This window comes from Trypanosoma equiperdum, assembly GCF_001457755.1.
Source record: "Trypanosoma equiperdum strain OVI genome assembly, contig: ctg_103, whole genome shotgun sequence".
Taxonomy (NCBI): Eukaryota; Euglenozoa; class Kinetoplastea; order Trypanosomatida; family Trypanosomatidae; genus Trypanosoma; species Trypanosoma equiperdum.
Window position 1 is genome coordinate 85,624 of NW_027122994.1, and position 13,382 is coordinate 99,005.

A 13,382-nucleotide genomic window follows, 5' to 3' on the forward strand; every position below is an offset into this window, starting at 1 on the left:
GTTCCCTGCTGTTTCACTTGGGCAAAAGGGATAGGGAAATTTTTTCTTCGATAGGGAGGAAACAGTAAAGCGTTTTGCCTTCTTAAAGACAAGGCTTTCACTTACCTGTAAGTTTTCCCCCGTAAAGCATGGAGAATTCGTGTCCAGGGGAGGCGAGAACGCCACCACGAAATTCTAACGATGGCGGGGGAGGGGTTGAGGCAATTCTCACCATGCAAACCATGTCACCACTTGACAAAGTTCGTCAGTTCTTCGAGGAGCAGGAGGTTCAACTGCAAACTACAGCGGGTGATGAGCAAACCAATACTAACCCTCTGTTGGATGATGTGTTAGACACTGAGCCAATACGGGGTGAGTTGTTCCTCTCTGATGAAGTGGAGGCAGATGAGGTTACTGCCTCGCACGTTGATCCGCAACAGAAAAAAAGAAAGAGGCAGGGCACTGCCAGTGGAGAGAAGGGGCGAAAAGAGTCCAGAAAGGCACGGCGGGCAACTGCTTCCGACGACACTGTTCATAAGAGCAGCAAATACCGCGAAAAGGAGGATGCAAAGCCAATGGTTTTGTTCCGTCAGTCGCAAAAGGCCCTCCGTAAGGAAGCGAGGCATGTGAGTATGAAGGAGGTTCTCTGCCGTTCTTTGCCTGGTCTTAACGATGGGATAAACGAGCGAAGTAATTTATTTACTCCATCAGGCGTATCACAAGCGTCTTCCACATGGTCGTCAGCAGTGGCGGCAGACATAACCAACCGATTCCTCTCCAACGTCCAGCAAAAGAAAAAAGAAACCTTTGAGCGGTTGCTGCAACGCGAAATGACAAATTCACAACTGTCATTTTCTAGCGCGGGAGAAGGGGACGCGAGTTTGGGTGGAGTGATGGGGGAACTTGTGATTGGTGACGAATCAGCCGTCATGACGCCACCGGCTAGTGACTCCAACTTTCTCGCAGGGGAAGGAGCTCTGGTTGAGTTGACGACAGAAACCGCACCCTCCCTTTCGTCCACGCAGGATCCATTCATGTCCTGCAATGGCATGTCCCAGGGGTTTGTAGAACTGGACGAAGAAACAGAGCAGGCGCAATCCGATGCTCTGGTGCGCAAGCACGAACTCTGGCGTTTGCGGCAGAGACACCTGCGGGCACAACGAAGCGGAGAGGAGAGCAATGCCCAGGTGAAGTTGGAAAAGGATGATCACCAGCACAAATCTCTGTCATCGACTTTCACCGGTACCACGCTGTCGACACTCTCCACGGGAGCATTACAAGGCGTTGCAACGCATGACGCTGACGGGGCTATCGATACCGTGCTGACGCACCGTAGTGCTCTGAAGCGGACCATCAGCGCAACACTTGAGCTATCCACTGATCACATCGACATGATACGCCGCGCAAACTCTTTCGACAACATATCTTGCCAGCGGATTGTGGTTTTCGAAGCAAAGAAGGGGAAATAAACTATCGACCAGCGCCTCTAGTTTCATATGCAAATGCGCACGCGCGTGGATTGGAGTGTGTTTGCCCGCGTCACTCCACATTGGTGATTCCCCACATATAAAGGAGCACGTGTATGTGTTCCGTTGCTGTGGAGAATGTATAGAAGTTTCACTCTTTTATTTGCAATCGCTCCCATCGCCATGGTCAATTGCCATTTCACTCGTTTTCGTTTCGTTGGTACTTGTGTAATATTCTTCGCGGCCGCACGAGAGATCAAATAGATTACGCTTTCTATAAACCTCATTACAGAGAGGGATGGGAACTAAGAGGAAGGAAATTGCCTGCACCCGCGCATTGTATGGGAAAGATACTCACTACATTTGTGTTTTCTTTGATTGTTTTTTTTTTTTCGAAACGTTTTCCGCTTTGGAAAATGTGCTCGGCAGGTAGATACACCAATTCACATATCATTTTAATTCGACCAAAATATGAGTCAACGGAGTATTAAAAGAATGCGTATATTTGTGGTGGCGCATGTAACCATTTTTTTTCCGTTGATAGTGTGCAGTGTTAAAGGAAGGCGAAAATGAGTAAACACTTCGGCATTTCTGATATTTATTGTTTCTTAACAATTGATGTTGCAGAAGTGATAAAGTGCTCTGGGTTTTACCACGGCACGGCACGCTATCTTCCTCATTAGGACACCAACCATGCAGCTCACCCCTTTGTGTACCGTACTTACTAGTATGAGACAATACTTTTGTCAGTATATATACTGATGAAGTGTTATGTGTGGACTGCCGGGTTTCCCCTAATGATTTCTTGCTTTTGCCTGTCTTTTATAAATACGTGTGTATATACATCTCTTATTTATTTGTGTGACTACGCGTATTAGAAGTGAAGGGGAATGACAGACTTGGACGCGACCAAAATTTCGATCATATCGGTTAAGAAGGCAAACCCCAAATTGTTAGCGGAAGTTGGGGACGAAGCGAACGAGCTTCCCGTAACCGTGAAGGAAAAGCGAGCGCATGAAAAGCGATGTAACTTCTGTTGCATGTCCATCGGATTACTCTTTTCAGCCTTTATGGTTGTCATGGTGGCGAGCATTGGCACTGGTATGGCTGTTTACACAGAGAAGCGCGCTCGCTACACCGTTAACGGAGTTATGCGTCAGGTCGGTTGGATTTCTCTGCCGGGCCTTCTCGTTGGCACCACCCTTCACTACTTCCTTTCTGAAGCGATGTGGAGCGGGCGACGGAATAGTTGGGGTCAGGCGTGGATGAAGGCCTTTGCCACAAACACTGCCATTTGGTCGGTCGCCATTGGCACAGGGACTTTACTGTGGCGCAAAGGTTTACTCATAAACGCCGCCGGCCGGCGGTTGTATTATCGTTATCCAATTCCTTCTGACCCACTGGAGTATCGCTTGGTGCGCAGTGAAGCGCAGTTTTTTACTGGTATGGGATGGTCCTATTGGTTGAGTGGTGTGGTGAGCGGACAAGTTGGACTCGTAAGTTGTGTGGGATTTTGTGTCTGGAACGATCGGCCATACTTTATGATGAACCCGCATGGAGGGTACGCTCGGAGGTGCATGCCCAACTGGCGCAGGGAACAACTTGCTCGCCAGGCAAATGTCTCACTTTCAGAGTAATTAAAGTAATGGAGTACGCATAGTGTCGTCTATCGTGTAGTGAAGGAAAACGTCGCTTAAGCGTGCTATTGTCATTATTATTGTTATACCTTTCCTGTCACATCCGGTCCCGTGTATATTCCCTGAATTTACAGTCACTTTGTCACACGCATAAAAAGTGGTTAACTACCTTGTCATTATTCACGATAAACCATATATTGTTATTCCCTCTAACACTCTGAGTTTGACCGTGTCATTCCACGCCCTCTTTCAGCGCGTGGTTTATCATTGCACATGTTTCTCTTGTTTTGCAGGACCTTTTATTACTTAAGGTTTCTGAGGACCAACGATCAATAGTATGAACCAGAAGCGAAAACAATAGTGCTTAGCGATCATGACGAAAGATAAAGTTAACTTTAGGTACTCAATGAAATACGCACAGGGTGCAGCTGCAGTGGAAGATAACATCGGCATAACTGAGTTACGATCGCCAACTGGCCGTTGCAGTGATATGAATGAGGAGCGAAACTCACGCCTTACAGGACTGATGAAGTGGTCCTTGGATGATTACGTTGTTAAGGAAATGTGGCCAAGTGAAGCGTTTGCTTCTCCAAGCACCAAAGACTTGCAAAATGTGAGAGGTCCGGCCGCCTTCGCACTAAAAATTGTTGCTGAAGGAATACCAGACGAAACAATTGCCAAGCTCATCGAAAGAAAGTGTCCACCCAGAACATCAGTGAGGTTCACCACCCCCCTGGATTTCTGTAGCTCCCAGGAGCGTATTGCATTGGTATGTAGCCACACACACGCAAGCAAGCGTAACTTCCAGTGCCAGCAGGTGGCGCACGTTAGTGAGGGTGTTGTTTGCATTGGTGGAGCAGTTGACATTTCCTTGCATTTGCATGACATAAGTTCCTTGCCTCTGTGCATCCTCCCTGATGTTTCGTATTCAGTTGTATTCAGAGGTTTGAGAGGATCTCTTGCTGACATCCTTCCCCGTCTCGAAGCCCTCAGAAGCAATGGTTTTATTAATTACACCCACTTAGCACGGCACGGCGTTGGCCTCTTTCGGGCCTTTGAGAGCGGCAGGCAGCTTCTTCATAGGGAATACGCGGAGTTTCTTCGTGGGTATGTGCTTAGCCTCACGGAGCGTTCACCAGCAGTTCATAAGGAACTACCACCATTTCTCGAAGCCATAGTGGACCCAAAGTTGAAGTGCAGCGATTGGGCGGGGGTGCGCAAAGGTTTGGAGTACGCGTTGAAGAGAGATGAACCGTTGATTAACCTTCCTCAAACTGGGCTTTACTACCCACATCACACGCTTCTGCGAGACCTCGTCGAACGCGCAGCAGATCTCCTACCAAAGGAGCATGACTCCGCCCAAGTTATCCGCAATGCTGTACCACGGCTAATCATTCAGGAGAAACTCAGAAGCGTTGCAGACGTTCACTTTAATGCATTGGCTTCACTTCGGTGGAAAATGTACGGCGACAGAGTTGTACCAGGAGACTTAGTTTTACGCCGCGGTGACAGCGGACACGCGACAGAGCCACTAGACGTGTTTGATGCCCCCGCGGACCATATAAACGGGGGCATGACGTCAGTAAGTCACACGGAGTGGCTTTCTGCTGCCGGAGAGAAACACTTGGATGGCTTGTTAGAGCGGGTTCATTTGGTGAGCAGCGAGAAAGAGGCTCAGTCATTTACAACAGATGATATTGTGCTCCCTGTACTGGGACGCTTTGCGGAGCGATTGATCTTACCCAACACAAAAATGAAAGATGCGTTTCAGCATATTGCACAGGAGTTACAAGTAGAAGGATTACCACGGTTGCGTGCCGCTCCACCCGCAACCTATCGGTGGTTGATTGAGCGTCCAAAGAAGCTCGCTTACTGCATATTTGACGAATCACGAGGTTGGTGTTGGGAAAGTGATAACAATGAACCGATTCGGTCGCAGTTGTATGAAGACCGGGAGGGAGTGCTGCGGCAACCCTCGCCGCTGATGGCTGTCACGGGGAAGAATATGGTAGCACGACGGGGAATACGCGGCACAGAACAGCGCCACCACTATCTGAAACCGGCGAGACGCGGTGGCATGACGTGCGTGGTGCGTATGACACTACCTAGGGGGACGGCTATCACCTCCGCCCTGCGGGAAGTGGTTCAGGTAGCTACACTCGATACGGGAGCGATATTCAGGCTTCTGAAGTAACCTCCCTTCCTCCCCTCCCCCCCCTCAATCCCTCTACAGTGGCTGCTGCAACCTTTTCCCGTTTCTAACTGTATCATACAAAATATATCGCACCACACGAAGAGGCACTCCCTCTTCTCACAAAAAGGATGAGTGTCAGTAAAGTTCGTGTTCCTAACACTGAATTTCCTTCGCCAGTGGTCCTGCAACAGGGGATTCAGCTGGTGGATTTTTGAATTTCAATTTTTTCTTTCGTTTTAAAACATGTCGGCGATTAAATATGCAATCTGTGTGAATTTGTGTGGGGTTTCTCTTATTAATTCGATCACTCCGAACGTACTGACGTTCAAGGAGGTAGGCCTTGTGTGTGTATGCTATAGTGGTTCAGTACCCAGTTTCTTGCAATTCTTCACGTTTCTGCGTACAATGAACTAGTGTACAGGTGTATATTTAATATAGAGGTATCACCAACACAACCAAATGCACAAACCGGTGACGGCACGCGTGACTGTGAGTCTCCGTTTTACAGGAGTGCCAGGCATTCAAGGCCAGCGTGTCTTCCGTGACACTTTATCTGTAACGCATCCATACGATAACAGTTACGACAGAATTAGGGATGTGGTGAATGAGAAGCTGAAGTTCATGAAGGCTCCCTTGTGTGATTTCACCGTCTTCCACAAAGATAACAAAACAAACGATGTTGTGGTCGTGGACAATGCGTACTTTGCTGAGCTTGTGAGAGACCTTGTGGGGAAGGCGCTCGCATTGGGTGGGACACGCCCTGCCAGCATAGCGGAGGGTGTCTATAAATTGGGTGAAACACGCGACTTCAGAAGGAATGAGGTTTTAGGTGGTAGCTTTGATTATGAGGAGGAGGGGGAGGAAGTTGTTAGTTTAAGTGGCGTACTTTCGTTCGATGTGGAGGTGACTAACGAGAAGACGGTGGTCGCCAAACCGAGTCTCAACAGCGGCACGGTGGTGCCACTGACAACGGAGGCGTTGCGAGCGCATGTGTCGGACGGTGTTCATGTAGCAATTGGTTCCCTCGTGTGTCCACCCAAACATCCAAATGTCTTCATTCGTGCTGCGGTGATTGGCATTCACTTTAAACAGCTGAACTCAGGGCAATCACTGTGCCGATTAGATCTCTGTGAGCCGGAGGATGTGCGGCAGCAGATTACGGCTGTTACTTTTGACGCCTCCGTACAAAAGGCGATTAGAGATAATCTTAAGGGAGGTGGGAGAGAGGTTGTAGAGCTGCGCAACGCTTATATCCGTAAGAAAAACGAAACAGACATACGATATCAGGTCAACATGCATCCTCTTATAATCGGGATGAACTCCTGCTCACGGATTGAAGTTGTGCGGCTGCTTCCAGCCCCAGTTGCTCTGAACCCCGAGAACGTTGTGACCATGCGGGAGAATTTACGCCCCACCGGAATCATTAACTTTGGTGGCCCAGCTGTCTCGAGTGAGAAACCTGTTAATTCAAGTCTTTCCCAACCGATGCGGCAAAACGCGTCTGCTACAGGTTCCTCTTCGTCGTCATCGGTACAAAGTGGACCGAGGAAGACGATGTTATCACTAAACAGCGCGGCATCCAACACCATAACTCCGATTTCCGGCGTAGTTCCTTCACATCTTGGCGAAGAAATGAGGCGACAACAGGCCAACTTTCTCTCCAAGCGGACGCGTGAAGAACCTCTACCAAAGGAACCAGACACAATCCACGTGTCCGTGAAGGACGTGAGAATGAGAGATATGATTGTGGCGCAGTACGCCGTTAGAGAGGAGGAAACCAAAAATCGAATTCGACGGCGGAAGGAAGTAAACCAAACGTGTATCATCTGCGGGGTAAATTGCGAAGACGAGAGCACTTTAACTTTGGTGGCAGATCTGTTGAAGAACAATAGCGAAAACAGAGGAAGGCGCATCCCATCAATGGCGGAGCTGCGTTGGGCACTATGCGACCGGCGGCAAACAAAGAGCGGACAGGTTGGGAACCGTTTAGTGTGCGCACAATACTTTGTGGATACCCGAACCAACTCCCTTCACGTGGTGCACTGCCGCTGCGCTCATCTTTGTACGGGTTATCAAAGAGGACGAGATTTGGAGGATATTGTAGCGTTAGAGCTACCCATGCAAACCTGTACTCTCTGCGGTATGCCGGGGGCGAGTGTCTTCTGCTACCATCCGGATTGTCGCGAGATGTATCACACAATTTGTGCGTTGTTTTGTTTTGGTTATGTGAACTTTGGCAAAAAGGATCCGCACCTGCCGTGTCCTGCGCGTCCAAAACATACACAAGTCAAACACTTACTGCCCGACGAGGCCGGTCCCGTCACGTATGCGCAAAGCAACTCCGCGTGGTGGGAGGAAGACAAAGTAGTGTTTGATTCCTCAATAGTTGAAACTACGGATCTACGAGACCCGGATGAGAATGAGGGAGCATAGAGGCACTTTTCATTTTTTTTTCTGCACCATACTAACCTAGTCGTTTTTTTTTCATTATTTGCCTGTGTGTTTTAATTAGATCCTTGCCCTTCCCCCTTTTACTCGATTTTTTCTTAATGGTTTGTGATCCTTCGGTTTGCTTCGTCTCACGAAACCTTAACCTAAATAAACTCGGTGCAACGTGTCGCCTAATTTGATCTTGAAAAACAAAAATAAGGCGATGTCATCTCTCGTAAAACCAAATTGGGCGTCAACAAAAGTATACAAAAATTTTTTACTTTTCTTTTTCCTCTTTCCTGAACTCTGCAGCTGGTTGATTCACTTAATAAACATATTGAGGGAGGACCCACTCTTGACACCGGCACCGCAGCGCATCTGTGAGGGCAACCCTCCACCAGAGAAAGAGAGAGACCGGGAGGGTTTTCCTTCCTCTCTCGTCGTCGGCAGCAAATATTAATAACAATAAAGGAACATTTTTTTTAAAAAAAGATTTAAAACATAGCCATTAAAAAAGCACTCGATGGGATACAGGTTGTTGCGTGACAATGTCTTCAAGGCGAGTTGTGCCAAAGACTCCGACGAGCTTCGAGCGCGGCGAGAGCCGACGATGTTATACAAAGAGGATCAACTAGTTGCCCCAGCGTCAGGCACTGAGCGACGCTATACATTGGTACTTGATTTAGACGAAACTGTAATATATGCTCGCGAGGGTCCCCTTTATGCTCGCGCATATTTGAAGGAGTTACTTTCTTTCATAAGGAAAAACTTTGAAGTTATTGTATGGACAGCCGGTGAGCGGGAGTATGCCGAATGCATCTTGGAAGAGATAAACATACGCAATACAGTTCGACACCTCATACACCGCCACAAAACTTGGTTCAGTTTTGATGATTATACGAAGGATTTGACAAAGCTCGGACGAAACTTGGACTACGTTATCATTATCGAAAATTCCCCGGACTGCGTTCGCACGAACCCACAGAACGGTATTATTGTCGATGACTTCAGAGTGAGCCAAACCCCACCCATGGAAGAAGCGGAAGCAGCATGGGAGGGAGACGGAAATAATAGAGAAAGGAAGGCTGGAAGCAGGAGCGACAGCAAAACACGACGTCAGGTGACAGATCGAACTCTCCTTCTCCTAAGGGAAGTATTAAAGGCGATGGTAGAGAGTGGTGAAACGGTCCCTGATTTTCTTGCAAAGTGCCCGTTATTAACTCAACGGCGCGTCATAGGTTCTGACGGTAGCCAAATTCAAACATATCATCTCGGGACCCGCCGCAAACGAGGGATACCTCAACTGTGCGCCTCATCACCTAAACGAAGGCGGGTAACGAAGGAATCGGCTCCCGGTGCCACCTGCACGTCATAAATGTTGGTCGCTGAGCGGATGGCCCACCTGAAAGAAAGAGAGAGAAGGTGGGAAGGATAAATCAGAGAGGGAGTTTTCCTCGCTGCGCCTTTACCCTTCTAATATTGTTATTCTTGATCTATATCTATTTATAAAGATATATTGCATATATATATATATATATATATATATATATACAATTGGGGGAAAGTGACACAATTTAACACAAAGATTAGGTGTTATGTGTCGTTGTCTCATGGAAAAGTTGCTTCGCCTCACAGTTCATTAAAAAAAAGGATGGGATTGAAGTATCTTTCCACCAACAAGTATTTAATAATAAAAGAAAGAAAAGAGGGTGTAGATTACAAAACCCGGGTGTTGAGACGAACGTGGGTACGCCTGCCTGCGCATGAGTAAACTTGATTATACCTTTGTACACTGAGAGTTTTTGCACATGACGCTTTGTAACTAATATTGTGTTGTCTCCTCTAGCTCTCCTTCCATTTGTTCTTTAGCATATTTCGTATGTCGCTGGATCCGGTTTGTTCGATTTTACTTTGCGAGAGTTCGATGGGGGGCTGACGTCCGCTGGCAGGGAACGTAATTGTTGAACCTGAGGAATTTGCATTCGGTGAAACTGTTGTTGGGCGGTCTTCGCTTTCAACTGCTGTATCTTTTGGTCTGGGCCCTTGAGTTGTTTTTGTTGTTGTAAGTTGTATGGGTCCGCCCTTCGTGGGGATTTTGCCCGCTGGGAGGTTCCACTACTCGGGTTGGAGGGCTGTGACTGATCTGTGGTCGATGTGATTCCTGTTTTGGTAGTGTGTTAAGCTGGAATCCCAGGTGAGCTAAATAGGCGTTTTTCCAGTTGGTCAATCCGGTTATAAAGTTGCTGGACTTGCTTTCGTATCGCCGCCGCTTTTTTCACGTTCCTGTTCCGCGTTACGGTGGCACTGTTCCACTCGTTGGGTTTCGCTGCTTCTGTGGATAAGGTATGCTGTTATGGCTACTGCCTATGTTACGCAAAAAAAAAAAATAGCACAAAAGGTGACACAGCGGGACCGGCTACAGCGACTGCCGTTTTGCGAACTATCTGTTACCTGTGATACGGCTATATAGATCCTGTGCCTTTAAGGGTAGTGGCCCGATTGGAGATTGAAAGCGTATCTTGCGAAGTGTTTTGGGGCCTCCAACAGTTATCCTCATCGAGGTGTTAATGCCCGAAAAATGGCGGTCACGCGCTCACACCGCGCCCACTAAAAATTCGCCGCTAGACTCTAAGCGGGAAGATGCGGACCGAGCTTAAAGGAGTGTTGTGTTGTTCGAGCTAAAACAACCCTAGCGCTCTGTGTGTATCCAGTTCTTATTACTTTCTTGTTTGTGTCTTCTGCACCAATCCATCAAGTTATATAGAAGGCCATATATGCGTGGTTCATGGTTATTATCATAGGCAATCCATTCACGGTGCTCACGATATGGGTGTCTTCATCTCAAATCTCTCTGACAAACTGTCACGTTGGTAAGAAGTATAGTCTATTCTACACCTATCAAAGAGCAGGGCGCCCGACGGTATTGTCATCACTTCGCTGGTCCAAAGATTTTGTAGTAGATAAGCTTGAGATACTGTGAGCACATAATGTATAGTGTGGTGCGGACACTCACCTCCTTTAAAGAAACTTGGCGGTATACAAGCTGTAGTCTGTGTAATATGTTTGCATTCACGGCTATCTTGTTCAGAAATATGTGCAATCTGACCAGTGATACTCTCTTTCTGCGAGATGGCTCATTGGCAGGATTGAGTGCTGAGGGAGCGGAGTAAAAGTGCCACATTATTTTTTTTTTAATTACGTAAGTCGTTGGTGGTGATTGCTACTATAGCGTTCAGTTCTTCATTTTGTTTTTTTTCTCTTTTACCATGGCGTATCGTAGGACTCTGTTGTCAATTGCAAAAGCAATTTTGTTGTTGTTGTTGTTGTTTTGGGGGCCACTGAATGGAGTGAAACGGCGAGTGTGCGTTTTGTGGCTTCCGCTTCTGCACTGGTTATAAGCATGGTATCATTATAGATGCTGTCAGGGTCCCATTATTCACCATAAGCATGGAAGTCTTTCGGAGATTGGGCGTCACTCACTGTAGCAAACCATCTTTATGTACTTTTATCACTAATGATAGCCATATCAGGTGATTGTTGTGTGATCGGTTCCGGGTGGAGCGACTTTCGAGGATTGTTTGTCTTAACGATCTTCCATAAATCTTTAAGGGTCCGTCGCATCGAGTTGTTGAGGATATCATCTTAGTCAATTTTGCGGTTTTGTCACCAGTGAGTCAAGCGTCTTCGTAGCGACTTGACTGTATATACGTAACGAAGCCAATTAACACCGAGTGTAGATGCCACTGAGCGGAATTTTGACCAGAGTTTTTCGAGTTCGATTACTTTTAGCGTCCTGGGGATAGATTCGTCCCCTGTTAGATGAGCTCGTGTTCTTGTTAAAGTTCTATCCCCTATGTGTACGGTATGTTTGTTTCTGTCCCATTTGATGCCGATATAGCCGTATTGTCATCTATACTCCGTTTCGCCATAGGTAACACGGGTTTCTCGGGCTCTCTTGTTTGTACATTTGTATACACATCCGCGGACTTTGTGGTAGGGGGCGTAATTCGTATGTCGTGGATCCACACGTCGATGATTTTTTGGACGTGGGGGAGTAGTTGCTCGTCCGTTCGTACGATACGCGGGTCCTCGGCTAGGACTAATAACAATAACTGCATAATTTCCAGTGATCCTACATAGCCGGTAGACAGCCTCGTGAATTCGTACGCTACTCCATCTTCATCAAAAAACCCAAAGTTTATCTGGGCGCGTGTTGATAATTCATCTTGGAAGGCCGCCGCCTCAAGGCCCATTGTAAGTGCTGGTGGTGCCCATACCCTAGATAGCAACTCCTGTTTAAAATATAGGCATAAGCTCGGACAATAACCATCTGCATATACTTCATCGTTAATTGCTTGTGGCCATAATATCATTCGCCGTTGCCATTTTTTCGCTTCAACTCCATAACGGTATTTGGCCACGCATAGGCTATAATATAGTGTGGATCAACCCTACCAATAATATGTGCGTCTTCCAGTTGCCGTGCATCCTCTCACCGAGGCTTGAATGCCGTCTCACATTCGATAATTATGGCATTGTCCTTGGGCATCCTTTACAGTGCGCTCCATCTTTTTAAAAAAAAAACAAGAAAAATATACACATCCGTTGTCGAAACCGAGGACACGTCCATACAATCAATTGGAAGACGTCTGCCCCTCTCCTTTTCTCTTGATTCGTCATGCTTCCGGGAGGGGGACCTATGGCTGGGCAAACCAGTTAGGAGACGGCAATCGGACGACAATATGTCATGACATGTAATATCACGCAGATGCCAGGTCCGAGTAAATCCAGTCTATGCCGTTTCCAGTGCATGGGACGCCGTTTTGCACTTCCATCATTGTCTCGTCGATTTGGTCCAGTCGTTCGGTGATGCGAGTTCGCCCGTTTCTAAGAGACATAAGCGGTTCTTTGAGGTTGGCGAGGCGGTTTTTGACACCCTGCAATTCCTCGCAGGATATCTTAATGCCTTTAATTTGGTTAATCGTATTGGCATCCAGACGGTTGATGGATTTAACTAACTCGTCCCAGTGTCCGTGTACGACCGTATTTAGAATCTCTGGACCGACCGAGTGAGTAAGAGAGTGAACCAGTTGAGAGGTCTCGCCGACTGTGATCGACGGTCGCTTTATTTGGGTACGGCGACTCTCACGAAAGCAATAAGAAAAGTGCAAAACGCATATTCACATTCAACGGCTCGCGTTGGCCGGAAAATTCTGGAGGGAACGCAGTTTGTCAGCACGTAGTTAACGTGCGGGGGGCGGTGCTGTGCGAACTGTGCTTATGATGCTTTATAAAATGATATAAACCAGGCGAGATCTGCATTCATGAAGACCGTCTGTTTCCGGATCGTGGGGTAGCCGGCGTGCGTGGTGGATGGAACCCTGACCCGCGCGTGGGAAGGCGGTGCAACGCGACCAGATCAAGCAGCTTGAGGGCGTTGCTGACTAATAGTTGTTAAGAGGCAAACCTGTTGGTTTGGAGGACTTTGGGGCGCACCCGGGTGGAGATGTTTCAGATGCGGAAGGGTTGGAAGAGTTGGAAGGGAGATGCGAATCCACCACCTTACGCGAAGTGGGAGGCACGAAAAGGAAGCACGGCAACTGTAGCAAAAGCAACGTGAATGCCAGTGGTGTGTTTGCGTTGTTTCCGCGGCGCTGGAAAGAGTGCAAAGACCGG

General features: G+C 47.6%; 6 protein-coding genes across 6 annotated transcripts; 5 read left to right on the forward strand and 1 right to left on the reverse strand.

Annotated features, from left to right (window-relative positions):
- Nucleotides 1-128: 128 nt before the first annotated feature.
- On the forward strand, nucleotides 129-1,448 carry TEOVI_000008700 (uncharacterized protein; the record flags this gene model as incomplete). The annotated part of the gene is made up of 1 exon (XM_067220034.1): nucleotides 129-1,448. The coding sequence occupies one exon, from the start codon at nucleotides 129-131 to the stop codon at nucleotides 1,446-1,448; it is 1,320 nt and encodes a 439-aa protein (XP_067076135.1).
- Nucleotides 1,449-2,335: 887 nt separating this feature from the next.
- Nucleotides 2,336-3,082, forward strand: TEOVI_000008800 (uncharacterized protein; the record flags this gene model as incomplete). Its single annotated transcript, XM_067220035.1, has 1 exon — nucleotides 2,336-3,082. The coding sequence occupies one exon, from the start codon at nucleotides 2,336-2,338 to the stop codon at nucleotides 3,080-3,082; it is 747 nt and encodes a 248-aa protein (XP_067076136.1).
- Nucleotides 3,083-3,455: 373 nt separating this feature from the next.
- TEOVI_000008900 (uncharacterized protein) lies at nucleotides 3,456-5,276 on the forward strand (the record flags this gene model as incomplete). Its single annotated transcript, XM_067220036.1, has 1 exon — nucleotides 3,456-5,276. One exon carries the CDS (start codon nucleotides 3,456-3,458, stop codon nucleotides 5,274-5,276), a length of 1,821 nt encoding a protein of 606 aa, XP_067076137.1.
- Nucleotides 5,277-5,735: 459 nt separating this feature from the next.
- Nucleotides 5,736-7,709, forward strand: TEOVI_000009000 (uncharacterized protein; the record flags this gene model as incomplete). Its single annotated transcript, XM_067220037.1, has 1 exon — nucleotides 5,736-7,709. The coding sequence occupies one exon, from the start codon at nucleotides 5,736-5,738 to the stop codon at nucleotides 7,707-7,709; it is 1,974 nt and encodes a 657-aa protein (XP_067076138.1).
- A 520-nt stretch (nucleotides 7,710-8,229) lies between these two features.
- Nucleotides 8,230-9,081, forward strand: TEOVI_000009100 (TFIIF-stimulated CTD phosphatase, putative; the record flags this gene model as incomplete). The annotated part of the gene is made up of 1 exon (XM_067220038.1): nucleotides 8,230-9,081. One exon carries the CDS (start codon nucleotides 8,230-8,232, stop codon nucleotides 9,079-9,081), a length of 852 nt encoding a protein of 283 aa, XP_067076139.1.
- A 2,476-nt stretch (nucleotides 9,082-11,557) lies between these two features.
- TEOVI_000009200 (uncharacterized protein) lies at nucleotides 11,558-12,079 on the reverse strand (the record flags this gene model as incomplete). Its single annotated transcript, XM_067220039.1, has 1 exon — nucleotides 11,558-12,079. One exon carries the CDS (start codon nucleotides 12,077-12,079, stop codon nucleotides 11,558-11,560), a length of 522 nt encoding a protein of 173 aa, XP_067076140.1.
- Between the last annotated feature and the right edge of the window lie 1,303 nt (nucleotides 12,080-13,382).